The sequence below is a fragment of the Bos indicus x Bos taurus genome, chromosome 7 (genome assembly GCF_003369695.1).
Source record: "Bos indicus x Bos taurus breed Angus x Brahman F1 hybrid chromosome 7, Bos_hybrid_MaternalHap_v2.0, whole genome shotgun sequence".
NCBI classification, from domain to species: Eukaryota; Metazoa; Chordata; class Mammalia; order Artiodactyla; family Bovidae; genus Bos; species Bos indicus x Bos taurus.
The window spans coordinates 108,222,571-108,237,127 of record NC_040082.1 but is presented as its reverse complement, the minus strand read 5'-3'; the positions used below and the strand labels follow the sequence as shown (position 1 = coordinate 108,237,127).

Below are 14,557 nucleotides of genomic sequence, written 5' to 3'. Positions count from 1 at the left end.
TCTTGCTGCCCGATGCCCTGGGCTTCCCATACCTACACACCCAGGCCTGCACCCCTTCTTGGTAATGCCCAAGCTGTTATTGTCATTTGTCTGTCGTCCCATCAGGGGCCATGATGTAAATCTCAAAGTCACCCTTTCTTTCATGGTCCCATTCAAACACTGAGCCTCTTGGTTCTTACTCCACAAATTTCTGTGGTCATTATTTCCACTGACTTCCCCCAAGAACATGGCACTGTGCAAGGAGCCTCATGGAAGCTAGCCCCTTCCATCGTCCACTCTGCAATGCTGTATGCTGTACACCCCCATCACAGCAGAGCATGGCTTTTGCCCAAGACTCAGGTGGGGCCTTGGGTTCTGCTTGGCTCTGTCACACCTGGCAGACGGCAACACTGAAGCCCCCCCCACCACCCCAAGGTGCTGGCCTGCCATGCTCCAGCACCCTGACTTCCAGGGGCACTTGCTGGCCACCAGCCAGCACGTTTCCCATGGAGTTAGTGCTTTTAGGACTGGTGAGATTCTCAGCAAAGTAAGGAAATTACAGATGTACAGCCCAAGTTTTCTTGAGGTGGAGGAAACCTGGAGATGTACCTGACACTTGTTGAGAACACCTGTAGCAGGATTCCACTACTTCAGATTTACTGTGAGTTCTCACTGTGTGTGAGGCCCAGGTCGGGAGGATGTAGGGAAGGCTCACCCAGCTCCTCCACCGTAGGGCTTATGGCCGGGGCTGTGGCAGACCCTACAGGCCCTGTTACAGATCACTACAGGAGCTGGGGTGGGGCCCGGGGTGCACAGGGCCTGAGTAGCTGCTCCCTCCCCTTGGGGCCCCCAGGAGGATTACCAGCCTCTCCTGTACTGATGCGCCAAGCCTCTGGGACAGGGCAGGGCTGTGTTCCTTCACTCAGCAGCGCTGCCGCCTCACCCCCAAGGCTCAGGGATCCCCTCAGATCCCACAGGTGGCACTCTTAAGTGCTGGCCTCTTCCTGGTGGCACTCCATTGGAAGCCCTCTCTGCTTTCTCCTCCAGCCCAGCCAATGGGGGCCGCACATGCTCGGGCCTCGCCTACGATTTCCAGCTCTGCAACTCGCAGGACTGCCCTGACGCGCTGGCCGACTTCCGCGAGGAGCAGTGCCGGCAGTGGGACCTGTACTTCGAGCATGGTGACGCTCAACACCACTGGCTGCCCCACGAGCACCGGGACGGTGAGCCCCAGGGGGAGCGGGCACTCGGTGGAGGGGCCAGGGCTCCCTGGGCCACTGGCTGCCCCACGAGCACCGGGACGGTGAGCCCCAGGGGTGTGGGCACTCCGTGGAGGGGCCAGGGCTCCCTGGGCCACTGATTCTGTATGGGCGTGCCAACAGAGCCCACCCTGGGCTGTGGGCTCATGGCAGGACTGCAGTCCCAGAAAAGCCAGGGAACTGAGCCTGGCCAAGGATGCAGCAGAGGGAAGCTCCAGCTGGCCCCAGGCGCCTGCAGTTGCCCTCTGGTGGACAAGGCTGGCATTGCACCATTAGCCCCGCTCAGCCGCAGGGCAGGGACAGGCCAGAGTTGTCCAAGGAATCAGGTTACCTTTGACCTCTCATCTTTCAGTGAGAACTCTCCGTTCCAAGTGACTTGAACTGGTTTAAGCACCAAAAGGCATTTGTTGGCTGCTGGGACTGAAAAGTCTGGTAGCTTCAGGCGTGAGAGTGTTTGTATTTCAACTGGATCCCACGCAGTTTCCGTTCTTTTCAGGCATCGAGCAGAGGGAGGCGGGGTCTGCGGCCTGCTCTGCTGTATCTGTTACCTCAGCCGAGCACCTGTTGCAAGCCCCACGTGTGCATGCAAGGAGAAGGTGCCAGAGCAGATGGGACCCCCCCCCCAAGAGGGGGACTGTGGTCTGGCAAAAAATCAAATAATGATGAGGTGTCTCAGTGACTTCTGAGATAAATGCTGAGAAGGGAAGGTGCCTGGTACCTGAGACGGAAGCAAGGGGCATCTTATTTGGGGTTACAGAGGTGGACTGGAAAAGGTCTTCAAGTAGAGAGCTGGCAAACAGCCAGCTGCCCTTCCCCTGAATATGGGGTTCTCTAGGGAGGACCCCAGCGATCCGAGACCTGGCTGCATCCACAGCAGCCTGGCTCAGCTGGGGGAAGCTAAGTCCCGTACAACAGGGTCATGAAGCAGGTTGCTGTCGTTACTCCTCTTTCCCTTTCTCCCCTGGCCCAGGGCAGACGTGGGGCGGGGGGCAGGTGAATCAGAAGGAAACGCTCCTGGGTGGGAGTTTCTCTTTGCGAGGTGCTTCCCTGTAGCAAACTTAGGAAGGAAACTACAAGAAAGTGAGCGGTGCGGCCAGCCAGCCAACACCCCCTGCTTCCCTTCCAGCCAAGGAGCGGTGTCATCTCTACTGTGAGTCCAAGGAGACCGGGGAGGTGGTGTCCATGAAGCGTATGGTGCATGACGGGACACGCTGTTCCTACAAGGACGCCTTCAGCCTCTGCGTGCGTGGGGACTGCAGGGTGAGTGCCCCAGGCGCAGGGGCAGCGATGGCTCAGGGCCTCGGCTTTCTGGGGCTTCGGGAAGACTTGCTGAGGTTAAGCATGCAAAGTACTGCAAACCGCACCTCGATCAGGGCAGGCTGTCAGCAAATGTTGGTTCCCAGCCCCTACTCCCTGCTGTCCTCCTCCATGACAGGGGTTCTCAGACTTGAGTCTGAGGAGCCCCCTGAGGAGCTCAGGGCCCCACCTCAGAAATTCTGCTTGTGTAGGACGAGGCCGTGGCCCAGAACATGAGTTTCACCAGCGCCACACATGGCCTGGACACACTAGGTCCCTGGGGACCCCCTTGTGAAGCACCACTGTGTCCTTGCACTCCGCTGGGCACTGGACAGCTTACTCTTGCTCAGGGGAGCCCACTGTGGTTCTTGTCGGCTTGGTTCTTTGTTGAAATGCTGTGTTTTTTTACTGTACTGTCTTTGGATGTCACAGGAGACAGCTCCGGGGCACACTCAGCATGTTATTAGCGACGTGAGTGCAGACCTGCCCCCTTTTCTAGAAAGAGCAGGGAGCCTCTGCAGCTTCTATAAATGTGGCAGACTGCAGTGTCAACGAGGCTGACTCCCGTCTCACCTTCCTGAGAAGTGAGCATCCTCAGGCTATCTCTGGCAGAGAGCCTGCGGCAGGTCCCCTGGAGGAGGTGGAAGAGGCTGGAAGAACAGAGAAGTGGGGTGTGGCGTTGTGGGAGGAGAGCGCAGGGATTCTCTCCACACATGTTTCAGTAGGATTGTAGCCAGCAGGGAGGGCAAGCCACGTAGTCTGCTCACGCTCCAAACACGCAACCAAGTATTAATACTTGAAAACAAAGACAGCAATGTCTCTTCCGTAATCGTGGGATTTTAATTGAGGGAGGTGACTGAATGATGACACAGAAAAGTCACTTGTCATTAAAGAAGAGCTTATTACTTTCATTTCCTGAGGGAAGAGCATGCTGTGCTGTGCACCAGGTTCAGTTAGGAGGCAGAAGGAGCAGGGGAAAGTCTGGGCCAGAGCTTTTATTGGGGTTTCCATAGTGGGAAAGGGGAGGCAGGCAGAATAAACAGCTTGGGGTTGGCCAGTTTGAATAATTCTCTAAGACTGCATGGCCAGAAACTGGCTCTGTAGCCCCTTCGTAGTCTGGAGACCCAGCCCTCAAAGGTCTTTGTAAGACAAAACGCAGAAATCAAAGAGAAAAGGGACAGGAAGCAGTCTCACAAGAGGTGGTGAGAGGAGGATCTTGAGGGGTGAACTGGCTCTGGGCTTCCTGGCAGCCAGGGCAAAGAGGGAAACCTGTGAAGCTGCGGCGCACGCTAGAACAGGCGGGGAGCAGAGCAGCTAGAGGAGAGGCTGTCTTCCCTGCTGAGTGTGGGCATGGGTGTGAACGTGGCCTCAGGCAGTGTGCTCACACCCCGGGTCTGCTCCGCACAGAGCTCTGCGGCTGGGAATGGTGTGCTGTCGCAGGGCTGTAGCGAGCAAAAGGACCGGAATGTGTTACTGCCTCCACCAGGTGGCCTCGGGCAAGGAAACATCCCTGCTCTGTATGGAACCAGTTTTAATACTAGGGTGGACAGTGTTGAGAGGATTCATCGAGAGAATGAAGGCAGAAGCGGTCCTACCAGCTCTTGTGTCCCGCCCACACGCCCCGAGACAGACTGAGAGGGCACCATTCCTGGGAGCAGTGTGAGGGAGGGACCTGCAGGCCGAAGCTCTGTGGGGAGCCCCAGAGGGCCGCTGCGTGGACGCCAGGGACACGGGCAGAGGCCACGTCTGATTCATGTTCACGAGGACGCCAGTGTGCTATGCCAGGGCAGCTTCGGGACTAAGGCCTGGTAGCTCAGCTGGTAAAGGATCCACCTGCAATGCAGGAGACCCTGGTTCAATTCCTGGGTCAGGAAGATCCACTGGAGAAGGGATAGGCTGCCCACTCCAGTATTCTTGGGCTTCCCTGGTGGCTCAGCTGGTAAAGAATCCGCCTGCAATGTGGGAGACCTGGGTTCTATTCCTGGGCTGGGAAGATCCCCTGGAGAAGGGAAAGGCTACCCACTCCAGTATTCGGGCTTGGAGAGTTCCATGGACTGTATCGTCCATGGGGTCACAAAGAGTCAGACAGGACTGAGCGACTCTCACACTAGGCTGTGCAGAGTCCGCTACAGGTTACAGTGTCCAGATGAGTGGATGAGTGAGCAGGGAAAAGGCTGGTCCTTGGGTGGGTGTCTTGCTAATCCCGTTCATGATGCCAATTGTCATGCTGTTCACACTGTCCACACCATTCGCTGAAACCAGGGTAGGCAAGGCACGAGCTAAGAGGCTGGACGGAGACTCGAGGAGCCGCTGGAACTGCAGACACATTTATTCTCTCCTGGCTGACACGGCAGCCATAGCAGCAGACGTAACATAACACAACTGCACACAGCGTCTCTCCTGGCTGACGCAGCAGCTGTAGCAGTATTCACGCTGTGTTCTCTCCTCTCGTGGCTGACCCAAGGGACACAGCCGTGAGGCAGCAGTCACGCCGCCCCTTTTTTCGTGGAGCTCACATATCCCTACAGCGCAAGTAACTCGCGGCTAAGCAAGCACCTCGTGATGCGCATGCGCAAGGCCACAAATGTGCTCAGCTGTTACATGGTCATTATTTACAAAATGTGGGGTGAGAGAGCCTGCACACGCCATCTGGGCCACTTTGCGCCCTCCCTGCAGTGGGCACACAGGCTCTTTCTTGCTCCGAAGCCCCCTCTTCTTCCTCTGCTTCAGGCTGCCGAGGGAGCAGGCGCCAGGGCCCAGTGGGGAGTAGGGTCTCAGCGGGCACCGCATTTCCCCCATCCCTCTGCAGAAGGTGGGCTGTGACGGGGTGATCGGCTCCAGCAAGCAGGAGGACAAGTGTGGTGTGTGCGGAGGGGACAACTCCCACTGCAAGGTGGTCAAGGGCACGTTCTCGCGCTCGCCCAAGAAGCTTGGTGAGTGCACCCCTCCCTCCCCCTGCCCAGAGGCCCGAGCCCGGGGCTGTCTGGGAAGAGGGGCTCTAAGTCTGGCAGGGTGAGGTGGAGAGGCAACCTTAGGGGTCGCTGTGTCAGGCCCCAGGCTGGGTGGCGACAGGGAGATGCCAGGGTGTGGGGTGCACAAGGTGAGTCTTCAGTGCCTTTATTTGAGGGCTCCCTCCCCAGCTCTCCAAGGCTTTCTAGCCACCACTGGCCTCCCTTGCTCTCTGCCCCACCACTGCCGCCCCCAGGCGCCTGTGGGTGGGACCTTTGAGGAGCTAGCCAGTGCAGCCTGCGGCCTAGGGAAACGTAGGCCTGTCCCAACAGGGCCACAGGAAATTTGGGGCTGGGGAACTTGGGGTCCCTGGCCAAGGTGGGCTCTGGGAAAACAGCCCTCTGGATGAACCTCCTTCCAGAGTGGTCCCTCCACCTGGCTTCGGGGCTCTGGGTGGGCCTGCAGCAGCTGACTGCTCTGCCTCTGACTGAAATGGGGAGAAGCCACTTTGGTGGGCTTCCCGGGTCCTCACTGGTAAAGAAGCTACCTGCCAATGCAGAAGACGCAGGAGATGAGCGTTCCATCCCTGGGTCACAAAGATCCCCCGGAGAAGGGCATGGCAACCCACTCCAGTATTTTGGCCTGGAGAAACCCCAGGGACAGAGGAGCCCGGTGGGCTATACAGTCCATGGGGTCACACAGGGTTGCACAAGACTGAGTGACTGAGCACACACGCAGGCACGCAGGCACTTTGGCTCAACTCTTTTGGAAGAAGGGCCTGGAGCAAACCTGCCACACTCCACTCAGAGCTGGTGCTGGGCTGCTGCCAGCTGGCTGCTGCACAGTCCCATGTGAGCAGGCTGTCTTTTGTTTAGGGATTAAGCTGCTGAGGTCCAGGGAGACCGAGCAGTTTGCTGAAAGCCTCTCTCTTGGTTGTGGCATCTTAGCTCCATGCGGGGCATGATTCCGGGGCTACTCGTGAGGACACCCACCAGGTTTTCAATGGAAGAGGTTGAAGAAGCGCCGGGATTTGAAAATGAGCCGGAGGGCTGTTGCTGTCTGGGATATACTAGCTTTCCCATGGGCCCCTCTCTCAGTGGGCAGTCAGAGCCCATCAAACACTGGGCCTCTGGAACCACCATGGAGGGCAAGGCCCTCCTCACATTGTCCGCATTTGACAGCCTCTCCCTTCTCTTTTGGCTTTGTCTCCCCACATCCCAACCAAGGTTACATCAAGATGTTTGAGATCCCGGCAGGAGCCAGACACCTGCTAATCCAGGAAGCAGACACCACCAGCCATCACCTGGGTGAGTGCCAGAGCCAGACAGCGCAGTGGCTCCACAGCCTGACTCTTCTGGGGGTCGGGGGCCTGACTGGGAGGCATGGGCTGCAACCCTATCTCCTCTGCCCCTGGCTTGGCCCAGCTGATGGGTGGGTCTCTCCTTTAGTACTTTCCCAATGGAGAAGCCTTCCCTCACAGCAGTTTTGGAGGGACATGTGTCTAAGACATGCCATACCTCCCACTCAAAGTCGAAGGGGAAGCCCCTCGCTCACTGGAAGTCAGCAAGTTCCACAAGCAGTGGGTGCCGAGGCCAGCTGGTAGATGGGCTCCCATGGTGCGTTTGCATATTTTCATTTAGTTTCATTTTGAATTCGAGCGGTTCTTTTGGAATAGAGATGCCTGGCATCTCTTGGAAATTTGGATGTTCTGACAACTCGGGATGCCCCTTCTCACATGGCAGCCCCTGTGGCACTGTGCTCCTGCAGGCTGCCTGGAACCCCTCACAGGGGTTCACTCATCCACACGCCCCCAAGTTGCAGGGCCAAAGTAGGAAGTGATGCTGGGGGTCAGTGAGGGGACCCCACACAAGTCCTTTCTCCTAGTTTGGGTTCCATCTTCTTCCCTGTGCCCTGGAGGGGTCAGGGGTTCCATGACTGCGGGCATCTAGCACCTCCGCTGATGTGAGCAAACACCACTCTTTTTAAAATGCAGATGCTTCTTTCTTCCTTATTTTTAGAGGAGACTTTTATGTTGCTGTCCCAACATGGACAGCCAGTACTCCTTGTCTTAAGTAGGAGGCAAATATAAAAGTCAATCCCTTAAAAAAAGACACTTCTACCTAAACATTGCTTCCTGCCCAGGGCTATCCCTGCAAACAAGGAGGGAGGGTTAGTGGCAAGCCGGGGACCTCCTGGCACTTACCACGGCTCTCAAGGGAGTCTAGGAAACTTGTGCAGGGAATGGTTTCCTCACTGTTATCCTGTGATTTTTGTGCCCAGTCTGTGGCCTCCCTGCTAAAATCTTCCAGCAGCCCCCCAGGAGCCGCTTTCCACACTCTGGCAAGTGTGGGGCTTTGTGCCAGTGGATTCTCATCTCCTGGACATTCTTTGTGGATGCATAGTAGGCTGGGTCTGGAGAAGGCGATGGCACCCCACTCCAATACTCGCCTGGAAAACCCCATGGACGGAGGAGCCTGGTGGGCTGCAGTCCATGGGGTCGCGAAGAGTTGGACACGACTGAGCGACTTCACTTTGACTTTTCACTTTCATGCATTGAAGAAGGAAATGGCAACCCACTTCAGTGTTCTTGCCTGGAGAATCCCAGGGACGGGGGAGCCTGGTGGGCTGCCGTCTCTGGGGTCGCCTGAGTCGGACACGACTGAAGTGACTTAGCAGCAGCAGCAGCAGCAGCAGCAGCAGTAGGCTGGGTGGTCCCCGAGTCAGGTCAGGCCTCTTTGGGATGTAGGGGACTGGTTGGGTACCAGGCTGAGCCATAGTTATCAACAGGGTGGGAGGGTGTGTGGGACACATGCTCACCCCAGGGCAGGAAACCCTGGTGTCCACCAGGTACCCCTCACCCAGGGAGCTGGGTCAGGGAGGGCAGTGGCCCTGAGAGCCCCCTGAGTGCTCCAAGTAGACCGTAGGGACGTGGCCCTGGTGGCTCCTAAGTCCCTACCATGGAGCCTCTCCTCCAGGGCCTGAGAGGCAGATCCAGGAAAGAGCCCCAGACCTGGCAGAAGGGCGGGTCAGAGGGAAACCTAAGTCCAGTGCAGAGAAAGGGGACAAGGCAGGTTCCCAAGGCGGCTTGGGTTGTCAGTGGGACTGAAGGAAGAAAAGGGGCTCTGCTCCCCACAATTCCCCCAACCTGTTCAAACTAGTGAACCCTGATGACCTCCCACGCTTCTGCCCCCGGGTGATCGTGGCTGTCTTCCATCCTTCTGTCTTTTATCGTTCAGCCGTCAAAAACCTGGAGACAGGCAAGTTCATTTTAAATGAGGAGAATGACGTGGATCCCAACTCCAAGACCTTCATCGCCATGGGCGTGGAGTGGGAGTACCGGGATGAGGACGGCCGGGAGACGCTGCAGACCATGGGCCCCCTCCACGGCACCATCACTGTGCTGGTAAGTCAGACAGGGGCCAGGCCCGCCGCTTCTTGCAGCGTGAGGCAGGTGAGGCAGGTGGGGCAGATGGCTGCTGGGGAAGGGGTCGGGTGGTTCCTGGGAGCCCTGAGCCTCCCTGCAGCCTTCAGGCCATGTTCTGCACGGCCCCTCCGGCCTGACCTTTGAGCTGAGGACCTCCGTCTCTGTGTCAGAGTGAGGAGCACGCATGGAGCCACCGGTCTGGCTCCTTGCCCTGTGTCCCTGGGCGACCAGAGACAAAATCCCCTGTAAGCATTTAGGCTTCCCCTCCACAAACAACTCTGGGTGACATTCACGGCCACCTCTCATCGTGCTTATTCTTGTCTGCTACTGCATTCAAATCCTGAAGCTCCCTGGGGGTGACCAATGGGGCTGCAGGAAATTGGACTGCGAGACCCAAGTCACACTAAGCCTTTGTCTCTGAGCAGCACTGGACCCCGGGTCCCCTGAGTCCAGGACCACAGGCTGCTCCTGGTGATAGGAACACAGAGAGGGTTGGATTTCCTAATTTACTTTTTAAAAATTAATTTCAATTGCATATGCAATATGTTTTGTCAGTAAAAAAAAATTAAAACACTGCAGATAAGGCTCAGGTGCCTTTTGCCCCTCTGTGAAGGTGAGCACACCGTGCTGGGGCTCAGCGCTCCACACCAGGGTGTGCAGCAGGGGGCTGGGGTGTTCACGCGCACCATGCTCTGCTCACCCCGCCCGCGTGCACTTCCGTCCCCAGAGATGCCTCTGCTGCCCTGCCTTTGTCAGTGCACATATAGTCGGGCCTCAGTCCTGCTGTTTCTGTGTTGGTAAATTCCCCTACTGAAAGTATTTCTAATCTCCAAACTGGTACAGACACACCTCAGGAGAAATAGGTAGGCTAGGTTCCAGGCCACTACAGTAAAGGGAATATCATAGTCATGCAAGGCGTGCGGATGTGTGTTTCCCAGAGCACATGGGATACTATCCTGTGGTCTGTGAAATGTGTGATAGCCTTAGGCCTGAAAAACAATGTACATACCTCAATTAAAGATAAAGAGCAAAAAGGCAACTACATAATAAAATCAAAGACCACTTGGTCAGAGATCACCATGATAAAAGTAATAATAATTGTTCTGCTGAAAGAGTTATGTCCTGCTGAGACTTACTTTTGGTTTCAGGTTCAGAGGATTCACTGGCAAAATAACCACCCTAGGCTTTCCTGGTGGCTCAGACTATAAAGAATCTGCCTGCAATGCAGGAGACCTCAGTTCACTTCCTGGGTCTGGAAGATCCCCTGGAGAAGGGATAGGCTACCCACTCCAGGTTCTTGGGCTTCCCTGGTGGTTCAGATGGTAAAGAATCCACATGCAATGCAGGAGACCTGGGTTCGATTCCTGGGTTGGGAAGATCCCCTGGAGGAAGGCATGGCAGCCCACTCCAGTATTCTTGCCTGGAGAATCCCATGGACAGAAGAGCCTGGTGGGCTACAGTCCATGGGGTCACAAAGAGTCGGACACATCTGAGCAGCAAATACAGAGCACATTTAGTAAGCAAGAAATAGGAAGTTTATTACATTAGTGAGTTACAGTATGAGGACAAGTAATATAGTAAGAAATTATTATACATACATCGCCACAAGAAATATATATATATTTGATGCTGCTGCTGCTGCTAAGTCGCTTCAGTTGTGTCCGACTCTGTGCGACCCCAGAGACGGGAGCCCACCAGGCTCCACCATCCCTGGGATTCTCCAGGCAAGAACACTGGAGTGGGTTGACATTTCCTTCTCCAATGCATGAAAGTGAAAAGTGAAAGTGAAGTTGCTTAGTCGTGTCTGACTCTTAGCGACCCCATGGACTGCAGCCTACCAGGCTCCTTCATCCATGGGATTTTCCAGGCAAGAGTACTGGAGTGGGGTGCCATTGCCTTCTCTGATATATTTGATATATAAATATATATTATATATAATATAATAATAATATACAATTATATTATATAAATATAATATAACATATAAATTATATATAATAATAAATATGTTGTATATTTAGATTCATAATTATTATAATATAATTATATTGTAATAATTATATTAATATAATATACTATGTTATATATTATATATAAAATATTTTATAAATATATAAAATATTTTATAAATATATAAAAATATATAATTCTATATTCTATATAGAATACAATATATTATATAATATATAATTATATAATACTATTCTATATATTCTATATTATTTATATAATATATAATATACAATATATCAATATAAAATATCTTATAAATATATAAATTTATAAAAAAATTTAAATATATAAATATATTTTGTAAATATATAAAATATATAATATATAATTCTCTTTTGTATATATTATATATAATTGTATAATATATTATATATATTAAATATTATAATTAATTTAATTAATATAATATATAATTGTATATATTATATTATATACAATTATATATAATATAATGTATTATATATAATAATATATTTAGAATATAATTTTATATATTATATACTATATTACATGATATATTATATGTTATATATATTATAATATATAATATTATTATATTAATTAATGTTATATATATATAAATATATATATATATATATGATATATATCACTAAATTGGGAACCATCCAGATCTAATCTGGAGCTCCCAGTACATGGTACAGCAAGACACAAACGCATGCATCCATACTCAGGCGATGCTGGGCTGTCCCTGGAACAGCAGTCTGGACCCCCAGTTGAGAGGTTCTGGGCAGTTTGTCCCCCTCAACCTCCCATCCCTTCTCTCACTGTTGAGACTTCAGAACTCTGTTCAAAGCAGTCCTGCTTTTATTTCAAGCCACAAGTACCTTTTTGTGGAGATGCAGCTCTGGCTATTATGTTGAAGCCTTGTATGTCTATTCGTAAGTCTCAGAACGTCAGCAGATGCCTGGGAAAAGGCAGATTCCCAAGGCCCAGGAAGCTTCGTGACTTACTCCCTTTCTTGTGACTTACTCCCTTCCTTATCTGCTGGCTCCCAGGATCTTTTGCCATTTCTGCTAGTGAGCAGCTTGGCATGTAACTCCTTTCAGGGTCTCTGTTTAACAGTCAGTAGCTTTTGAAGCCTTAACAAGACTACTTCCGTTGATTTGTCCAACAGTAATGAAAACATTTGAAAGATTGTGGCAAGTACCAAAATGTGACCCAGACAGACAAAAAGTCACCAAATGCTGTTGACAAATTGCGCCAATAGACTTGCCGCACATGGGGCTGCCGTAAACCTTTAAGTTGTTAAAAGATAACGTCTGTGAAGCACAGTGAACCGAAGCGCCATAAAGCGAGGTCTGCCTGTGCTCTCGGCGGAGCAGGGAAAGTGTGAGCGCCTGACATGCGTGCTCCCAGCAGAGCGGAGCCAGGCCTGGTTCTGCTACTTATTTCAGCTCCTACTGTAAACAAGCGTCTTTTCACACTCTATTTACTGCCATGTTCTTTGCCTTTTTAAGCTTTCGGAAGATAATCTCACTGTTTAAAATGTCCCCAGTTGTGGCTGTGAAGTGTGCCTGGTGTCCCTCTGCGTGGAGGCTGTGGGTTTGCCCCTTGGAGAGACAAGAATGCATGTGTTACTGAGCTTTGTCCAGGCACAAGTGCCTGGGTGCTGGCTGTGAGTTCAGTATCAATGAATCAACAGTGTGTACTGATTAAGGTGTCTAAACAGAAACACCCATAGAATACGCTTATGCATAGGCTGTTGATGAAAATGTCATGACCAGAGGTTCGCTGGCCCAGACCCTGTGTTCCCCAGTGGTTCAGTATGGGCAGGTTCAGTGTTTGCTGGGACTTTCTAGAACCTGACTACCGGGAATAATGAGACTTGGCCAGGCATGTTCCTCAGGCTGACCTTCCTAACCAGGTCTCTAGGGGAGAGTGGTGGGGGACGGGCATATTCACCCCTGTCTCCGGGGCAGGTCATCCCAGAGGGGGACGCCCGCATCTCACTGACCTACAAGTACATGATCCATGAGGACTCGCTCAATGTGGATGACAATAACGTCCTAGAAGACGACTCTGTGGGCTATGAGTGGGCCCTGAAGAAGTGGTCGCCCTGCTCCAAGCCCTGCGGTGGAGGTGAGGGGCTTTCTCAGAGCCGGGGCCCCAGAGGAGAGGGGGATGAGCAGGAAGGGTCTCCTGGGTGAGGAGCTCCCTTCAGCCCGTGGTCTCTGCTGACTGCCTGGAGTGAGGGTTGTGCCAGCTATGAGAACACAAGCAGTGACCTCTGCCCAGGTAACAAGGGCCTAGCCCTGCCAGGGAGGTGCCAGAGGGTGGACAGGAAGGGCGGGTGCTCAGGGCTGCTGGCCAAAGGCAGCAGGGGGGCATGTGTGGGGTTGCCTGACACCAGCACCCACCTGCATCATCATGGGAAGGAGGTCACCGTGAGGGTGGTTTGGATAGATCACTGTGACACCGGGAGGCAGGCCACAGGAAGGACTGGGCCATGCTGGAGACCAGTGGAGAGGCCTCCTCTGCAGGTCACCCCTGAGTTCATTCAGAAAGGCCTTTCCTTTCTGGGGCAGGGCTGGGTGCAAGGAGGTCCCACCTGCCTTGGACCTCAAACTTGGGTATGACGTAACAGATAGGAAGCTCTGATCTGCCCAGTGTGTTCGCTGCTCCTTGGGGGCTGGAGGAGATGAGAAGCAGGAGAGGACACTCAGCCTGCAGAAGCAGGTGCCCAGGACAGACCACCTTCAGATGCAGGACCACGCAGGCTCCCATACAAGATGAGACAGGGAGTTCTCCCAGTGCTGCTGCCTAAGTAGGTGACACCCAGCCGTCCCCTGAGCCACCCAGCCCTGGATTTTATCAGCGTGTCCTGTTGAGCCTCCCTCCTGCATTTCTCTTGGACTCATCTGCTGTTACCATCTTCCCAGTCCTGGTGGCATCCTCACTACCTGACTGGCCCCCACTTTAAACTATTAAAGGGGCAAATTAGACCATACCCTTTCCTGGTGTCGTAGTTATCAGCAGATCCTTCTGCTCTTGATAAAAAAACAAAATGCTCCTCATGGCCTCCAAGGTCGAAGCAACTCTCTGACGTCTCCCTCTGCCACCGGCACTCCCAACCCTCGCTCACTTGGGCCTGTCCGTGCTGGCTTAGCTGGTTTTCTGGACATGCTGCGCTTCTGCCTCGGGGCCTTTGCACGGGCCATCTCCTGCCTGGGGAGCCTCCTTCACTGCTTTCCATGAAACCAGAGCACTGGGGTGCTGTATTTCCTGGGGCACCCCCAGATGCCCAGTCTAGCTCAGGCTGTCCTGTCATATTCTGTCATGTCTAATGCACTAGGCTGAGATTTTGAGACTTACCCAGTTGACATTTTGGGCTCTATAGTCGTCTGTTTTGGAGGTTGTCCCCTGACTGTAGAATGCTGAGCAGCATCCCCAGCCTCTCCCTGTTCAGTGCTGGTGGCATCTCCTTTCCAGTTGTGACAACTAAGTGTCCCAGACATTGCCAGATGTCCCCAGGGACAAAATCTGCAGCAGCTGAGAACTGCTACACTAGACTGGCTGAAGGAGCCTTGCAGGCTGTGTTCCATGTTTAGTGAGGTTCTCAGTGCATATTAATCCAAGGTATCGTCAATGACTAAATGCTGGGAGAAGGAATAGAACC

The 14,557-nt window shown here is 53.0% G+C and overlaps 1 protein-coding gene across 1 annotated transcript in view; it reads left to right on the top strand.

Moving 5' to 3' along the window:
- The window catches only part of ADAMTS2 (ADAM metallopeptidase with thrombospondin type 1 motif 2), a 245,140-nt gene that overhangs the window by 215,216 nt on the left and 15,367 nt on the right, over positions 1-14,557 (top strand). The window contains exons 12-17 of the mRNA XM_027548434.1: positions 1,027-1,202; positions 2,365-2,498; positions 5,344-5,467; positions 6,710-6,790; positions 8,720-8,886; positions 12,861-13,020. Of these exons, the coding sequence (XP_027404235.1) occupies positions 1,027-1,202; positions 2,365-2,498; positions 5,344-5,467; positions 6,710-6,790; positions 8,720-8,886; positions 12,861-13,020 (842 nt within the window). The remainder of the gene's footprint in view (positions 1-1,026; positions 1,203-2,364; positions 2,499-5,343; positions 5,468-6,709; positions 6,791-8,719; positions 8,887-12,860; positions 13,021-14,557) is intronic.